At 39.4% G+C, this 13,790-nt stretch overlaps 1 protein-coding gene across 1 annotated transcript in view; it reads right to left on the bottom strand.

Moving 5' to 3' along the window:
- The window catches only part of NUP210 (nucleoporin 210), a 125,904-nt gene that overhangs the window by 99,418 nt on the left and 12,696 nt on the right, over window positions 1–13,790 (bottom strand). The window contains exons 2-4 of the mRNA XM_030568114.1: window positions 9,517–9,653; window positions 7,669–7,800; window positions 837–933 (exon numbers count right to left, since the gene is read on the bottom strand). Of these exons, the coding sequence (XP_030423974.1) occupies window positions 837–933; window positions 7,669–7,800; window positions 9,517–9,653 (366 nt within the window). The remainder of the gene's footprint in view (window positions 1–836; window positions 934–7,668; window positions 7,801–9,516; window positions 9,654–13,790) is intronic.

Consider the following 13,790-nt stretch of genomic DNA (forward strand, 5'->3'; position numbering starts at 1 on the left):
GCAGATGCACTCCACAGCTGAAGGGTCTAAGAGGATTGGTCCTGCTTTGAGCAGGGGGTTGGACTAGATGATCTCCTGAGGTCCCTTCCAACCCTAATGATCTATGATTCGTAAGTCAATTGGACCATAGGTCCCAGTGTGGTGTGCAGGGCTCCTACAGATTGTAAGTGCCAGGCAAGACACAGTGGTTTGGATTTTCAAAATGGTGCGAGGCTAAATCTGCTACATCTTCCATTAGAATGCTAAATACCCTGCTCTGAAAGCTTCAAAAAGCTTATCAAAACTTTTTAAAAAATGAAAATTTGTTTCTCAGTACAGTTCCTTGTAAATGGCGTCGAGAGTCAACAACACCTCAACCAAACTTTGGCCACCTTGTTGTCAGTCTCAGCAGAGTGGCCAAGTACTGAATTGGCCATAGCCCCAACTTCCAAATGAGAGGCTAACCTCTGACCTCTGCAGTCACCTCCACATCCTTACGTATCAATTGCAGCACTAATATCTTATTGTTTTCCCCAGTTGTTTGGGGAGGGGCCAGCTCTGGCATAGTTAGGCTATTGTTATTTTTTTATTGGTGGTTTAGAACTATATGCGCAGCTTCTGAACATCATCAATTATATTTTTATTATTGCAAATTTTAAATGGGTGTGAAAACGCCCAGAATTGTGGATTGGCAGTTGCAGTAGTTAGAAATCTAAAACAATGAACCTGTACACGATACTTTGGATATTATCACTTCAGTTTATAGACCCAGATTCAACAAGGTACTTTTTTTCATGCCTAACTTTAAGAACATGACTAAACCTGGGGCCCTTGAGAATAATGTAAATTGTGCTTACCGCAATGCATTGTGGGAATCTGAGAAGCCATCAGCCTCCGTATCCTTTACTATCGTCCAGTCAAAGGCTAACCCTGCCAATGTACTAAAAGTGTTTCCTATAAATCAAATTAATAATTATGTAACAAAATTCAAAATGACAGAAGTCTTCCTGCTGCTTGGAAACAAACAAACAAGAAATATCAATGAACAGAAGCAGAAGCATCTAAATTTGCAAAAATCATTCAAACAAGACAGCTCTTCATTAAAGTTAAAAAGCGAGGGGGGGGGGTTAAGCCAGATAACTGGAAGGTTTGGAGAATCAAAATAGAATTGAGAATTGTTTACAATTGATGGTTTGATGTGCTGCTTTGGATCTTCTTCTTCAATGCTTAGCCGAATGGTCGGCCGTAACAATCATTCACCATTGGGTCTGTTCCTGTGCAGCCGCAAGGGCTCGATGGTCTAAGAGTCCAACACTGGAACAGACCTGATGTGCCCCCGTAATAAGGACTCTGCCTCTGGGCCGCCTCCACTCCTCAGTTGGTGGAGCTTTATCCTGGATGTTACAAGCCAGCTGTAGTATGGAGCTCATCGGAATGTCTTGTGGCATTCTTGCGACATATCCAAAAAGCGTAAGAACGCCATCTGCAGACAATGGCCCCAGTAGCCTGTAGCAACCATAAATGTCTGTGGTAAAATGCAATTGTTCCACTTTATGCCCAACATATGACACTTGGAATGCTTTGGATCCCAGTACGTATATAAAGGTATTATCATACACCCTCACTGCTCAACTACACATTTATATTTTCTGGTCACACTAAGTGTACCAGCATGTCTGCTCTGGAGAAAAGGGAATTAACTGGCTGAATTTTTAATAAGACACTGCTGGAATAAGCAAATTACATCCTTCCCCCTTCAAAACAAGAACCATCTAAACCTTGAATAGATTCCATGACTACTTTTTGGATACCAATAGGACACATGCATCCTTCAATACAGGTTATTACAAAAGTCAGATGTGACAATGGCCCCATTCCTGGTAAGCAGCGAAACTCCCACTTTCTTTGGGCCATGTTGCATATGGATATGAGACATCTTTGTTTGAATGTTGAAAGCATCACAATATAATTTATCTCAAACTCATTTTCACATGCAGGATGGATTCCAATCCCAAAGTATATGTGTGCCGCTTAAATTAGAAACATTTTTGCATCATAGGGTGCTAACAGACTCCATAACAAAGTGTTGCTGACTCCCTAATGGTATGTTAGGCCAGATATACAAGTCCTTGAACAACTCAGTGGTTTGGCAAAAAAGGAGAGGGTTAAGTCCTTCACCTGAGCTATTTGCAGAAGGCCAGATCCAACTATGCCTCAAGTCAATGGCAAATCTCTTTTATAACATGTGTACGTCACAGTCATATCTCCTAAGTACCATATATTTCACATTCTAGTGGAAACAAACCACATACAAGAGACACTTCAGACATATCAGTAAAGAACTAACAACCTATATATAATTTTATACACCTTTCAGATAACTCAGAGAGCCAAGCGCATAATCTAGAACTTTGAGACATGTGGATCTGAGATACTCTTTGGAGAATTTGGGATCCACACTTTAATGAAATGCACTTTCCATATATATTCAATATGACTTTTTAAAACCTGAAATGGATTTACCTGTAATACAGACAGTTCAAGTTATTCACTTGGGGGGGGGAGGGCTAGATCTTAGGTCTTGTCTACACTACAAGGGAAATTCAATCTGAGCTACACAATTTGAGTAACGTGACTTGCGTAACTCAAATCGACATAGCTTAGATCTACTTACCACGGGGTCCACACTAAGCAATGTTGACAGGAAATGCTCTCCCATTGACTCCCCCTTCTCTTCTCGATCTGATGGAATACAGAAGTCAATGTGAGTGCAATTTGCGGTCAATTTAGCGGGTCTTGACTAGACCCGCTAAATCGACCACCGATGCATCCATCGCCGCTGGTCGACCCCCCGGTAAGTGTAGGCAAGCCCTGAGTCATTGCAACATGTGAAATAACAGATATTAAAGGATTATAAATGGAATAAACATACTGGAGCCAGATAATTGTCACATGCTGAATCTGAAAGTCTTTTAGAAAGATCTCACAATCTTTGGGAGAGATGCTGCACCCGCTGAAATCAATTACTAAGCTCCCATTGACATTCATGTGTGCAGGGCTGAAGCCTTGTATTGTGCTAGTATTTTTATTATTATTAATAATTTATTTTCATTTATATTCTTTGTTTTCCTCTCTTATTTTCATTGGCAATTATAATGACCACTGCAACTTCACTGCCAAGTTCCTATAGCTAAAGGCTTATGGCATCATCTAAACCACAGAAATGTTGTAACAGTGGTAATACAATTCAAAACATATTTTCCCTCCCAAATATATACAGACACCTCCCCGGGTTACGCAAATCCACACTTACGGAAAAAGTTCTGTAAGCTAGAGATAGGAGGTAGGTAGTGGTTGTTTTTTGGGGGTTTTGTTTTTGCGCGAAATGGTCGGGTATACGTTTTCAACTTACACAAAATTTGAGTTACGCAAGGCGTTCTGGAATGGAACACTTGCATAAGTCAGGGAGCATCTGTACTATACAGATAAAAATTGCTTTGTATCCTGTATGAACAAGATTGTGACTCTAAAAAGGAACTTTCTATTCTTCCATTCTAAAACTACTTTAACTCAGTCTATTACAGGGGCAGCATGTTTCAAACTGCTTGAGGATATTTTATTTAAGATGCACAGAGCTAAATTAGCTGTTCTCATAACAGATGTTTTAGCTTTGCAAAGCTAAGACAAGTCTTCCCTCATTCTTGCTCAAACTAAAGATGCAAGCAGGGCAAGGAAAGAAAAGCACATTGTACCAGTGCAGAGATGTCTGAACAATGCCACAGCAAACACTCAGCAGAAGCACAATGAAATCCCTGCTGGGACAAAGGGGACAGGGCTTCTGGAGCATATGAGTTATCCAAGGTAAATAAATGTTAGCAAGTCTTATCTTAGTCTCGCTGGAGTCAATAGAAAAACTCCATTTGGACTTTAGTTAGTAGCAGGATTTAGCCCAAAGTATAATTTTAAAGGAGTGGCATAATATATTAAATTTCATCCTGCCTGTTAGAAACTGAAAGTACTTTAGTCCCACTATGAGTTGATTAGCCTCCATTAATCCTTATACAAAGTTTACGCCAAGAAAACACTGAGCAATCAAATAAAAATTAAGTTTGGACAGGAGTTTAAAAAGTCATTTTAGATACATTGGGATTATTTCCCCATCCTGCTCTTGCTAACAATTCTATGACAGCAGTTCTAAAGCAACAGCCCCACCAATTCTTTGGTACACTGAGCTATGGTAAGACTGGAGTTTCCCAATTCCCAGATTAGGCCACAAAATAACATACAACCTCAATATAAAAATTATTATTTTCAATGGACTATACATATATCATCTTGTCAGATGGTACTGAGAGCCTTCAAGAATAGGGAACTGTGACAGGAAGTTTCTCAATACACCTCAGTTTGGTGATAAACAGCAAATTGTTGTTTTGTTTTATAAGAAAATCCAATTTCAAATCTTCTTCTCTCTTTAAATTACTTTTGACTTGAATTTTTGTATTTAGCTCATCATGGAGAATACAGGCAATCTTTAACACAGCAATTCAGGGACTTAATCTAAAGATATACTGATGTAGCGCACTACGTAAGTAGTAAGTCATTACAAGAAATAATGTTCCAATTGTACTGCAACATAGTGATTAACATAGATCAGAAAGTTATAATAGACACAGCACAGTTACCAGCCATGTGGACCAAAACACAGAATCAGAACCAAGGGTTACTAAAATAGGTGTAACATATATTTTACAGTGATTCCTGCTAGTGGTGCTCTAAGTCAAGAGCCACTCATCATTTCTAGGACAAACCACTATTTTAAGTTGCTGAAATTCACATATATCACTAAGGAGCCCCAATGGTATCAGCAACTTTTTGGAATCCTATATATGAAATTACTTTGGGTCCTGATCCCACAGGCCCTACCCAGATAAGAATCCCATTGAATTGCAGGTTTGGCTTAGTCCTACAAATACTTACAAATGTAAACAACTATTCTTGAACTCCAGACGAATCATGTGAACTAAGCTATGTCCCATTTATTAATTTGTCTAAACAATGTAAAAAATGTTATGGTACTTTTAAAATGTTGAGATGGAATTTAATCTTAAGAGTTCTGCTCTTTCACCAACAACTGGAACTTCAAGCATTTAACAAGCTTTCACTGTATTTAAATCTCCATAATTCACAACAAGCATAACAAAATAACTTTACTTTTCTAAAATATTTGGTAGAAAGTTTTGTCCAGAACTTGTGAATCAGAATTTTGATTCATTTTACGCTGTATAATAATGAATCAAGCCTAGAAGCTATGAAGACATGTACACGCACAGTAATTTTGTGATTACTTTTTTTAAATGTTTACATAACGGCTTTAACATTAACATTCTCCATGTTTACAGAGTGCCTTGATATAGAGCTATTTTGAGATAATGAATAACTGAGTTTACACCAAGACTAATTTGGCTCATAGTATCAAAGATTGGTTGAATATCGTCTCCCTTCTTCATACACTCATGAGGCCAACTTCCCCATGGTGTAACTATTGTCCTAAATATTTTCAGCAATGATGCAAAACTATTTGGGTAAAGTGCTAAATGCTTTTTTACATAGCACACGATAACTGGTGTCATCAGAAAAAATACATGTTAGACCATACTTAATGTGCATGTTTAAAGTGTCTTCTGCTTTTTTTTACTGGCACTAACAAAAGTAATTTGCACACAATACATTAGGATGTTAAGTGCATGATAAAACTCCAAAAAAGGATGTGTAAGGGGAAGCACCGCTGTGAACTATATATCTAGGTACTGCTATTTACAGCATCCTTTGTCACAGGACCAGAGCTTCACAGTAAAGCATGACCTGATCTTTCATACAAGATGCAATAATGAGGCACAGTATATTGTCAGTCTGAAACAAAGACATCATTTTTAAAAATACCCTAACTTTCCATTATGTGTGTACGTGAAATAATATACAAGTTACTACAAAATCTACCAAATATCACCATGTATATGTGCAGAAGTCCAAAGTAAAAGCCAGCCACAGGCCCTTTGCAGTGTTCAACTATTCACCAATTACAAGTTTATTTTTCCCTTTATTTTTGCTCCTCTTGTATGCCAAATAATTGATAATTTACTCTCTAAAAGTCATTTATTCAGTTTTCTTAGATGACAAGAGAGCACCTCTGAAACATAAAGACTGTCTTCAATAATTCTGTTCATGTTCCAAAACTTGGTCACTTGTTAGTATAGGAAAAATGTTTGCAAAAGGAGATGAATGTGTAGAAAGTATTGTAAGAGAAGACCATAGCAGTTTAAAAGTCTCCAGCAAAATTCTTTCAGTTGAGTTCCTAAAGTTAATCACTTACAAAAAAGTGATTTTCAGAGCTGCCGAGCAATCACTGTTTCCATTACTTTAAGCTTGAAAGTTTAAGCTTAGGCTCCTAGTGAACATCTTGTTCCAGCAATTTAGATTATACTGCTCTTTGTGGGTTTTAAACCACAGCTTCTGTTCAAACTTTAACTTGGATGGCTCCCAAAGCAAATTTGTCAGCTGAGTATGTTTGAGAGTCTACAGAAACACCAAGCCAAGGTTCTGGAATTACAAATACAGTAAGAAGTTTAACAGTTCTACCTATTGATATTTCGCAGTATAGAGCCTGGCTTTTATGATTTGTAAGTAGATATATGTGGTTTAAGCCTCTAGTATCCAAATTATAAACATCAAGCTTCTACTGCTGTTTAAATCATCTGGCCTTTTTTATTCACTAAGTATTTTTAAAACCTTTTGTTTTGTCTGTAGAATTTAGCTGCTGAAGCAAGGTCTGAAGTTCCTGAAGGCACTCAGATTATTACATACGCTACGGCAAGCAGAGGTTTCCTCTTCCTCTTAGATACGATGGACCCAATCCATCTTCCACTGAAGTCACTGAAAAGACTCTTACTGACTCCAGTGGGTCAGACACTATGATGATGGAAACAACTATTAAAAAAAATTCTAGATTATATTAGTTTGAGGGATATGAATCCCAGCAGTTGGTGGCTGCAACAGGGACAAAAGTGTGAACAAAAGACATATTAAACTTGTTTGACCTTAAATAAAATGTCTTTTTACAGGTTTGCCTTAAAAATGCATCCTCCTTGCCTCAGCTTAGCAAAACCCTGTAGAATCTACAGAGCAGTTCACAGACTTGTATCGCTACTGCTTCAATCTTCCTTGCAGCCCTGACCAGACCAGCCAAATACTGATGTGACATTTCAGCAGTGCAAATATTATTACCTCCTGCTTTTTGTTTCTCTCGCCCCCTTTTCCTGAAGTTAGAGCTTTTACATGTAAATATGTTTATTTGGGATTCTGATATTTGAAAATGCCATTAACACTAAAGTTGATTCCTGGGCAACCCATAAAAAATTAAACAGGAATTGTCAGATACAAAACAGTGTCCAATTGGCACATTTGGAAGTTTGGGATTTCTTTGTCAGCCCTCTTATACTTAACCACAAATATTATAATAGGTTAGTATCTGTGTGCCAACAGGACAATTCTCCTATGCATTGTCTGGGTTGGGCTCCAACATCCAGTCCTGTCCTAGGTAAAGTCTGAGCAGAGTACACTACACACACACACACACACACACACACACACGACTTCACTAAAACTTTCACATCTTAATAGTAAGCCTCTGACCTTCAGAATCCAAAGCCTGAATTTTCAGCTTCAGCGGTGAATCTTCAAGATAAAGTTCTCTTGTCGTGGACACAATTTGGATGCCGTGAATTATGTCAACTATAGCATCACAACGAAGCACTTGACCAGTCACTTAAAGAAACAATAGAAAACATTAAGTCAGTAGCACTGAGCATGATCATCACCAAAATGATTAAGCAAATAAGATAAAGTACATCTTAACCAGCTGGCAGATCTAAACTAGGGGCAGAATAAAGCTTTACCATTCAGGGGATGGAAACCAGATCCTGAATGCTATTGAAAAACAAACTAGGTCCTGAAGACAAGAGAAGTAGCTCCTCCCTCTTAAGCTCAAAATAAAAGTGTTTCTATAGGACAGCGACAGGAAAACTTTTTGGCCTGAGGGCCACATTGGGTTTCGTAAATTGTATGGAGGGCCGGTTAGGGGAGGGGGTCATGGGCTGGCCCCCACCTCCTATCTGCCCCCCTGAGACTCCTGCCCCATCCAATGCCCCCGGATCCCTGACAGCGTCTCTGGGACCCCTGCCCCAACCACACACCCCGGCTCCCTGTCCCCTGACTGCCTTTGTATCCCCCCCACCCCATCCAACCCTTCCTCTCATTCTTGACATCCCCCCTCCGGGGACTCCATCCAACCACCCCTTTTCCCTGTCCCAATTGCCTCCAGAACCTCTGCCACTCCATCCAACACTCCCTTCTTCCTGACTGCCCTACTCCGGGATGCCTGACCCCATTCAACCCCCTATTCCCCCCCGACTCCTACTGACACCCCTGCCCTCTGACCAGCACCCCTAACTCCCCTGCCCTCTAACCAACCCCCTATGCTCCCTTACCACACTGCCTGGAGCACCGGTGGCTGGCGGCACTATAGCCACGCCACCCAGCTGGAGCCGGGCCATGCTGCCACTGCCACCACGATGCAGCACAGAGACTGGGTCAGGCCGGGCTCTGCAGCTGTGCTGCCCCAGGAGCTCGCTGCCCCAGGAGCTCACAGCCCCGCCGCCCAGAGCATTACACTCGCAGAAGAGCAAGCAAGCTGAGGCTGCAGGGGAGGGAGGACAGCAGGGGAGGGGCCAGGGGCTAGCCTCCTGGGCCAGGCAGGACAGTCCTGCAGGCCAGATGTGGCCCATGATCTGTAGTTTGCCCATCCCGGTATAGGATTTACTATGCCCACCATATTGTCAGTGAAGAAAATCTGCTTTATTTCCTGTCCAGAAAATGTTTGTATAGTGTGGCTGGTTCAGAATAGCAGCTCCCCGGACCCAATTCAGTGACAGAAGTGGGTAAAGGCCCCCTACACGTATCATTCACAAAACACCCTAGATTCCTTTGGAATGAAAAATGCAATATAATGTAACCAATTTATTATACAATGATTATGTTACAAATACATGTCTATTAACTCATCTACTTTGCATATCTTTCTTTCTAAAAGTAGACAAGTAGACGGTACCCTGCACTGACGTAAGGCATGAAAGTAAACTCAAATTTTCCAAATCCCAAATATCTGAAACTGAATTATGTAAAATTCAAATTGAAACATTCACTTTTAGGAATCCCCAGATTTGTGAGAGTTTCAGATACACCTACACCCACCCTTGAAGGTTTCAGATGCCTTACCCACATTGACTTTAGACCTCTGCAGAACAGGGTTCATGTGGTCTTTTCTACCTATAAGCTTATAAATAAAATGCACATATCAATGGATGTTTGTTACATATAAATGTATGTGTATATGTGTGTATCCCTTAAAGATGTCATAGGGCTCATAAACCTGCAGTATTGTACAATTTTTTTAACCCAAACAAAAAAAAGTTGAAAACTTACATATATCTTCAGCAAAAATGATACTTGTCAGACGTGTTGGCTGCGATGAACGTGCCTGGACAACAGCCTTTTGTGAACACTGGCGTTCATCTTGATCTGCAGGTTCTATGCTGGCAACTTCTGGCCTTGTGGAAGACCTACAAGAATATCACTGAAAGTTACTGCAGTGTTAGCCAGTTATCATGGAAAATGCAGAGACTCTTATTTAAAAGCGACAGTAACCTTTTTATCTAAACCACCACCATTATTATCATATGTAAAATCTCTGTCTTCATATTATAAGCTATGGGACTGACTTTTCCACATGCAGAGTGCCCACATCTATCAGGGATTTCAACCAGAGTTGAGGCTGGTCAGCACTTCTGGGAAAAAATAGGCCCTAAGCCTACTGCTTCTACTGATTAACACATATACCCCTTACTGCAGCATAAGAACACCAGCTTATGCCAATCATTTTGCTTAAAAAAAAAATCCTATGCATTTACTAAGCCAAAAAATCCCTCCTCTTGTGCTTTAACAACTTAGAAGCAGAGACAGTAAGATAAAATGTGAACAGGAAGTGCAACCTAAGATTAAATCTATCAATTACAGTGATGTGATGAAGTAGGTTTTAGCCCACAAAAGCTTATGCCCAAAATAAATTTGTTAGTCTCTAAGGTGCCACAAGTACTCCTCGTTCTTTTTGCTGATACAGACTAACATGGCTACACTCTGAAACCAGTCATAAGATACATGCTATTTATCACTTGCAATCAAAATTGGCATCTTCCATGGCGAAGGTATGGATGATAACTCAGGTTTTTTCCAATTACAAAATGTTACAATTATCAATAGATTTGCTATGGCAGAGCCCATTAATAGTAAAAGTGATGAATAACATTTTTCTAATTAAGAAATTCAAATGTGATATAATGTCTAGTTAATGTATGCAATACAGTTTAGATTTAGAAGCTTGTGTAATACGATTTGGTGCTATTTAAATCTACACAGCTGTTTGAACCGTTATAAATTATTTGACCAATCCCATTTTTGCTCAAAATTGTGTTTCTTTAAAAAGCAAGACCCCAATCCTGTAGTGAGTTCTGCACCAGCAAGCCCCTGGGTCCACACTGAATTCACTGCAGGCCTGGGGCCCACATTTTTAATTTCTTAAATGTTGTAAGGGCCTGAATGGAAGCGGAGTTGGCGGTGGAGTCACAGCTAGAACCATTCTGGATTTCTCTAAGGCTACTTCACGGTGATGATGAAAGCGCAGTTGATTGGCTATTGGGTTTTCTTAAAAAATAAAAAACAATAAATCAAAACTATGGATGAGAGCCAGAGCTGGTGGAAACAGCAAAGCTACACTGATTTATACCAGCCGAAGAACTGACCTTCTTTTTGGAATTATTTCCAAATAATGGCAATTTTTAGAAAAGTTTCACAAAGCAATGATCTATGGGAAATCACCTGAAACAGAAATGTTTTGATTTTCATCAACTCTCTCCAAAGCTGAGGCTTGCACACATTTGATATTAACCAAATCAAGAAAATAGCCCCTTTCTTTGTGATTAATTAATGCCTATTATAAACACATTACCACCATATTGCATTTTACAAACTTGCAGTTTTCTTTCGGTTAGCTACCCAGTCAAGGAGAACACACAACCACCTTTGTTCTATTAAGTAGAATAAATGATTATTCATCCCTTTGCAACATTAAACAACAAAAATCACCATCTTAATATTGAACCCAGCCTTACAACGTACTCAACACCATCAACTCCAAGCAGGATCAATGGAAGTTCAAGAGATTGCAATTCTTACAGTTGGGCTCCTCAAATGAAATATGTAACAACAAATCAGTTTCAGGACCAATAAGGTTTACAAATACATTTTCAAAACTACACAACATGTGTAACTGTAGAAATGGACATGTAACCACTGTACACAGTTTGTATTGAACTGCACCTCAGAACCTTAGGTGTGGATCAGATTTCCACCACAGCAGACACTGAATAAACACACGACAAAAAGACTTTAAGCAGCTTACAATCTAAAGGTATGAGTAAAGTACTGGATCTGTGAAGTACACAAGTACTTGGTTTGCAATTATATGAACTGCACATGAAAATACATTTTTGTGGGGATTTACAGGGTTTTGCATATCTGTTGACCAAACCCTGCTTTCCTCAGGCAAAATGACCACCACTGAAGTAAATGTATTAATGAATATGCCTCCAACAGATGTTTTTCCCAAGTAAGGACTAGATTTAAAGAATGGGGTGCAACTGTCACTGATATTTCTGAAACAAGTATCAGGATTTGGCCTATTCAAAAAACAAAAGAACAAACCACGCACACACAAGCACCAAACCACAACAAACAGCTATCAGCAGTTATTTATGGGCAGTTTAAGAACTGATAAAATGTCTTAGTCTGAAAATAAACAGAAAACAATTAAGCTTATGTACTTAAAACTGTGAAAGTCAAGTCCTAATAGAGAAAATGTTTTTATTATACTTTAGTATTCACTAATAAGAATCCCATCTATATTTGCCCATAAATAGGGTGTAATAATTATAGGTTGGATGAATAAGACATTAATTGAATAAACGTTGGTACAGTAGTGTCTTGTACTCTGTTATGCTCTTCCCTCCACAGACCTAATTTTAGTTTTGTGATATAGACAGTAAATAATTCACTATTTCAGAAAGCAACACATACCTCCACAATTTATTCTACAGCCTAACTACTGGCGCGTTTTTAATTCCTGGGACAGCATGTCAGTAATTAGATACTAGAAGAGCTACTAATATTTCAACACCACATTCTACCAACATGTACCTGGTAGGACTTCTTGAATTACATACTAAAACTGCTAATAGCGTCTAGCAGTAAAAGCAATGCTTGGGTGGTGCTGGTGGGAAGAAGCAGAATAACAAAGAGGGAGGGCAAAACAAAAGAAATATGTAATTTATGTCCCAACATTTGTTTTAATCCTACATTTTGAGCCAAATTCTACTTTCAGGTGACTGCACAGCATTCCCATTGACTTCAGTACTTTCTACCCCATTACGTTCAACTTTTTAAGTTTCAGGCTTTACAGACCCAATCTTGTCCCCATTGCTGTCAGTAACAAAACTCGCATCAGTGTCAATGGGACGGGATTGGGCCCTAAATTTGTCCCTAAGCAAATACTGCAAAATTACAGGAATAATATACAACTCTCTGCCATGGCAGAGGAGCAAAATAAGTGAGTATCATGGGTGAATATATCTAACCATATTTAATGCTGTTAATAATCCATTTTCAAGTGTTGGCAAACATACTTCTTTCTCCATCACTTTAGCATATAATCTGGTGAATACGCTTGCATCAATTTATAGATAAGTTCAGACTGCACAGTTTAAGTACCACAGAATACCTAATTAGCAAAAAAAAAAGTCTCTCTGAAGATAAATAATTATCAGCTTATCTAATGTTTCAGGACTTGACTTAGAAACATTTATAGACATGTAGCCAGATGGAAACAGTACCATCAAATGGCATGTAAAGCCTTTCAACAGTTTGATAAGACTTGACTGAACAATATGTTTGGTGCTATATTCACAGTGATTCTCAGGACACAATTTACTGTTTATATGCCAAACTGACTACACAGCAGCCAAAACAACACAGAAGCAACTTTATCCGTATCAGCAAATTATGGTTCCAAATAGATTCCCAGGGAATCGTAAGATGTTCAAGCTGAAGCATAGCCTTGTCCTCCTCACGATGGAACAGAATTTCTCTATTTGCATGAGTATTTAAATGTACAGGGAAGGACAATTCTCTCTCCTTTTTACTCTACTCTATCCTCTCTTAGGCCAATTCTCATTGTACTGAGAAAAAGAGCATCAAACAGATTTCCATCCCATCCTATGTTTTACAGGCTAATGCAACAGATTGACACAGTGAGAGTAGCCAGCTGTGAAGCTTTTGCTCAGAGTGGGGTTTTCAGAAGGGCTGTGGGTTGGCCCACCTATGGACAGTAATGGGAATGGAGTTAAGCCACCAGCGACTGCTTTTGAACACCAAAGCTTGGCTACACTCACACTTTACAGCGCTGCAACTGGGGTGTGAAAAAACACCCCCCTGAGCGCTGCAAGATACAGCGCTGTAAAGTGTCAGTGTAATCAGGGCAGCAGCGCTGGGAGCTACACCCGTAAGGGATGTGGTTTACATGCAGTGCTGGGAGAGCTCTCTCCCAGCGCTGCCGCTGTGACTACACTCACACTTCAAAGCGCTCCTGC

This window comes from Gopherus evgoodei, chromosome 7 (genome assembly GCF_007399415.2).
Source record: "Gopherus evgoodei ecotype Sinaloan lineage chromosome 7, rGopEvg1_v1.p, whole genome shotgun sequence".
Lineage (NCBI taxonomy): Eukaryota > Metazoa > Chordata > Testudines > Testudinidae > Gopherus > Gopherus evgoodei.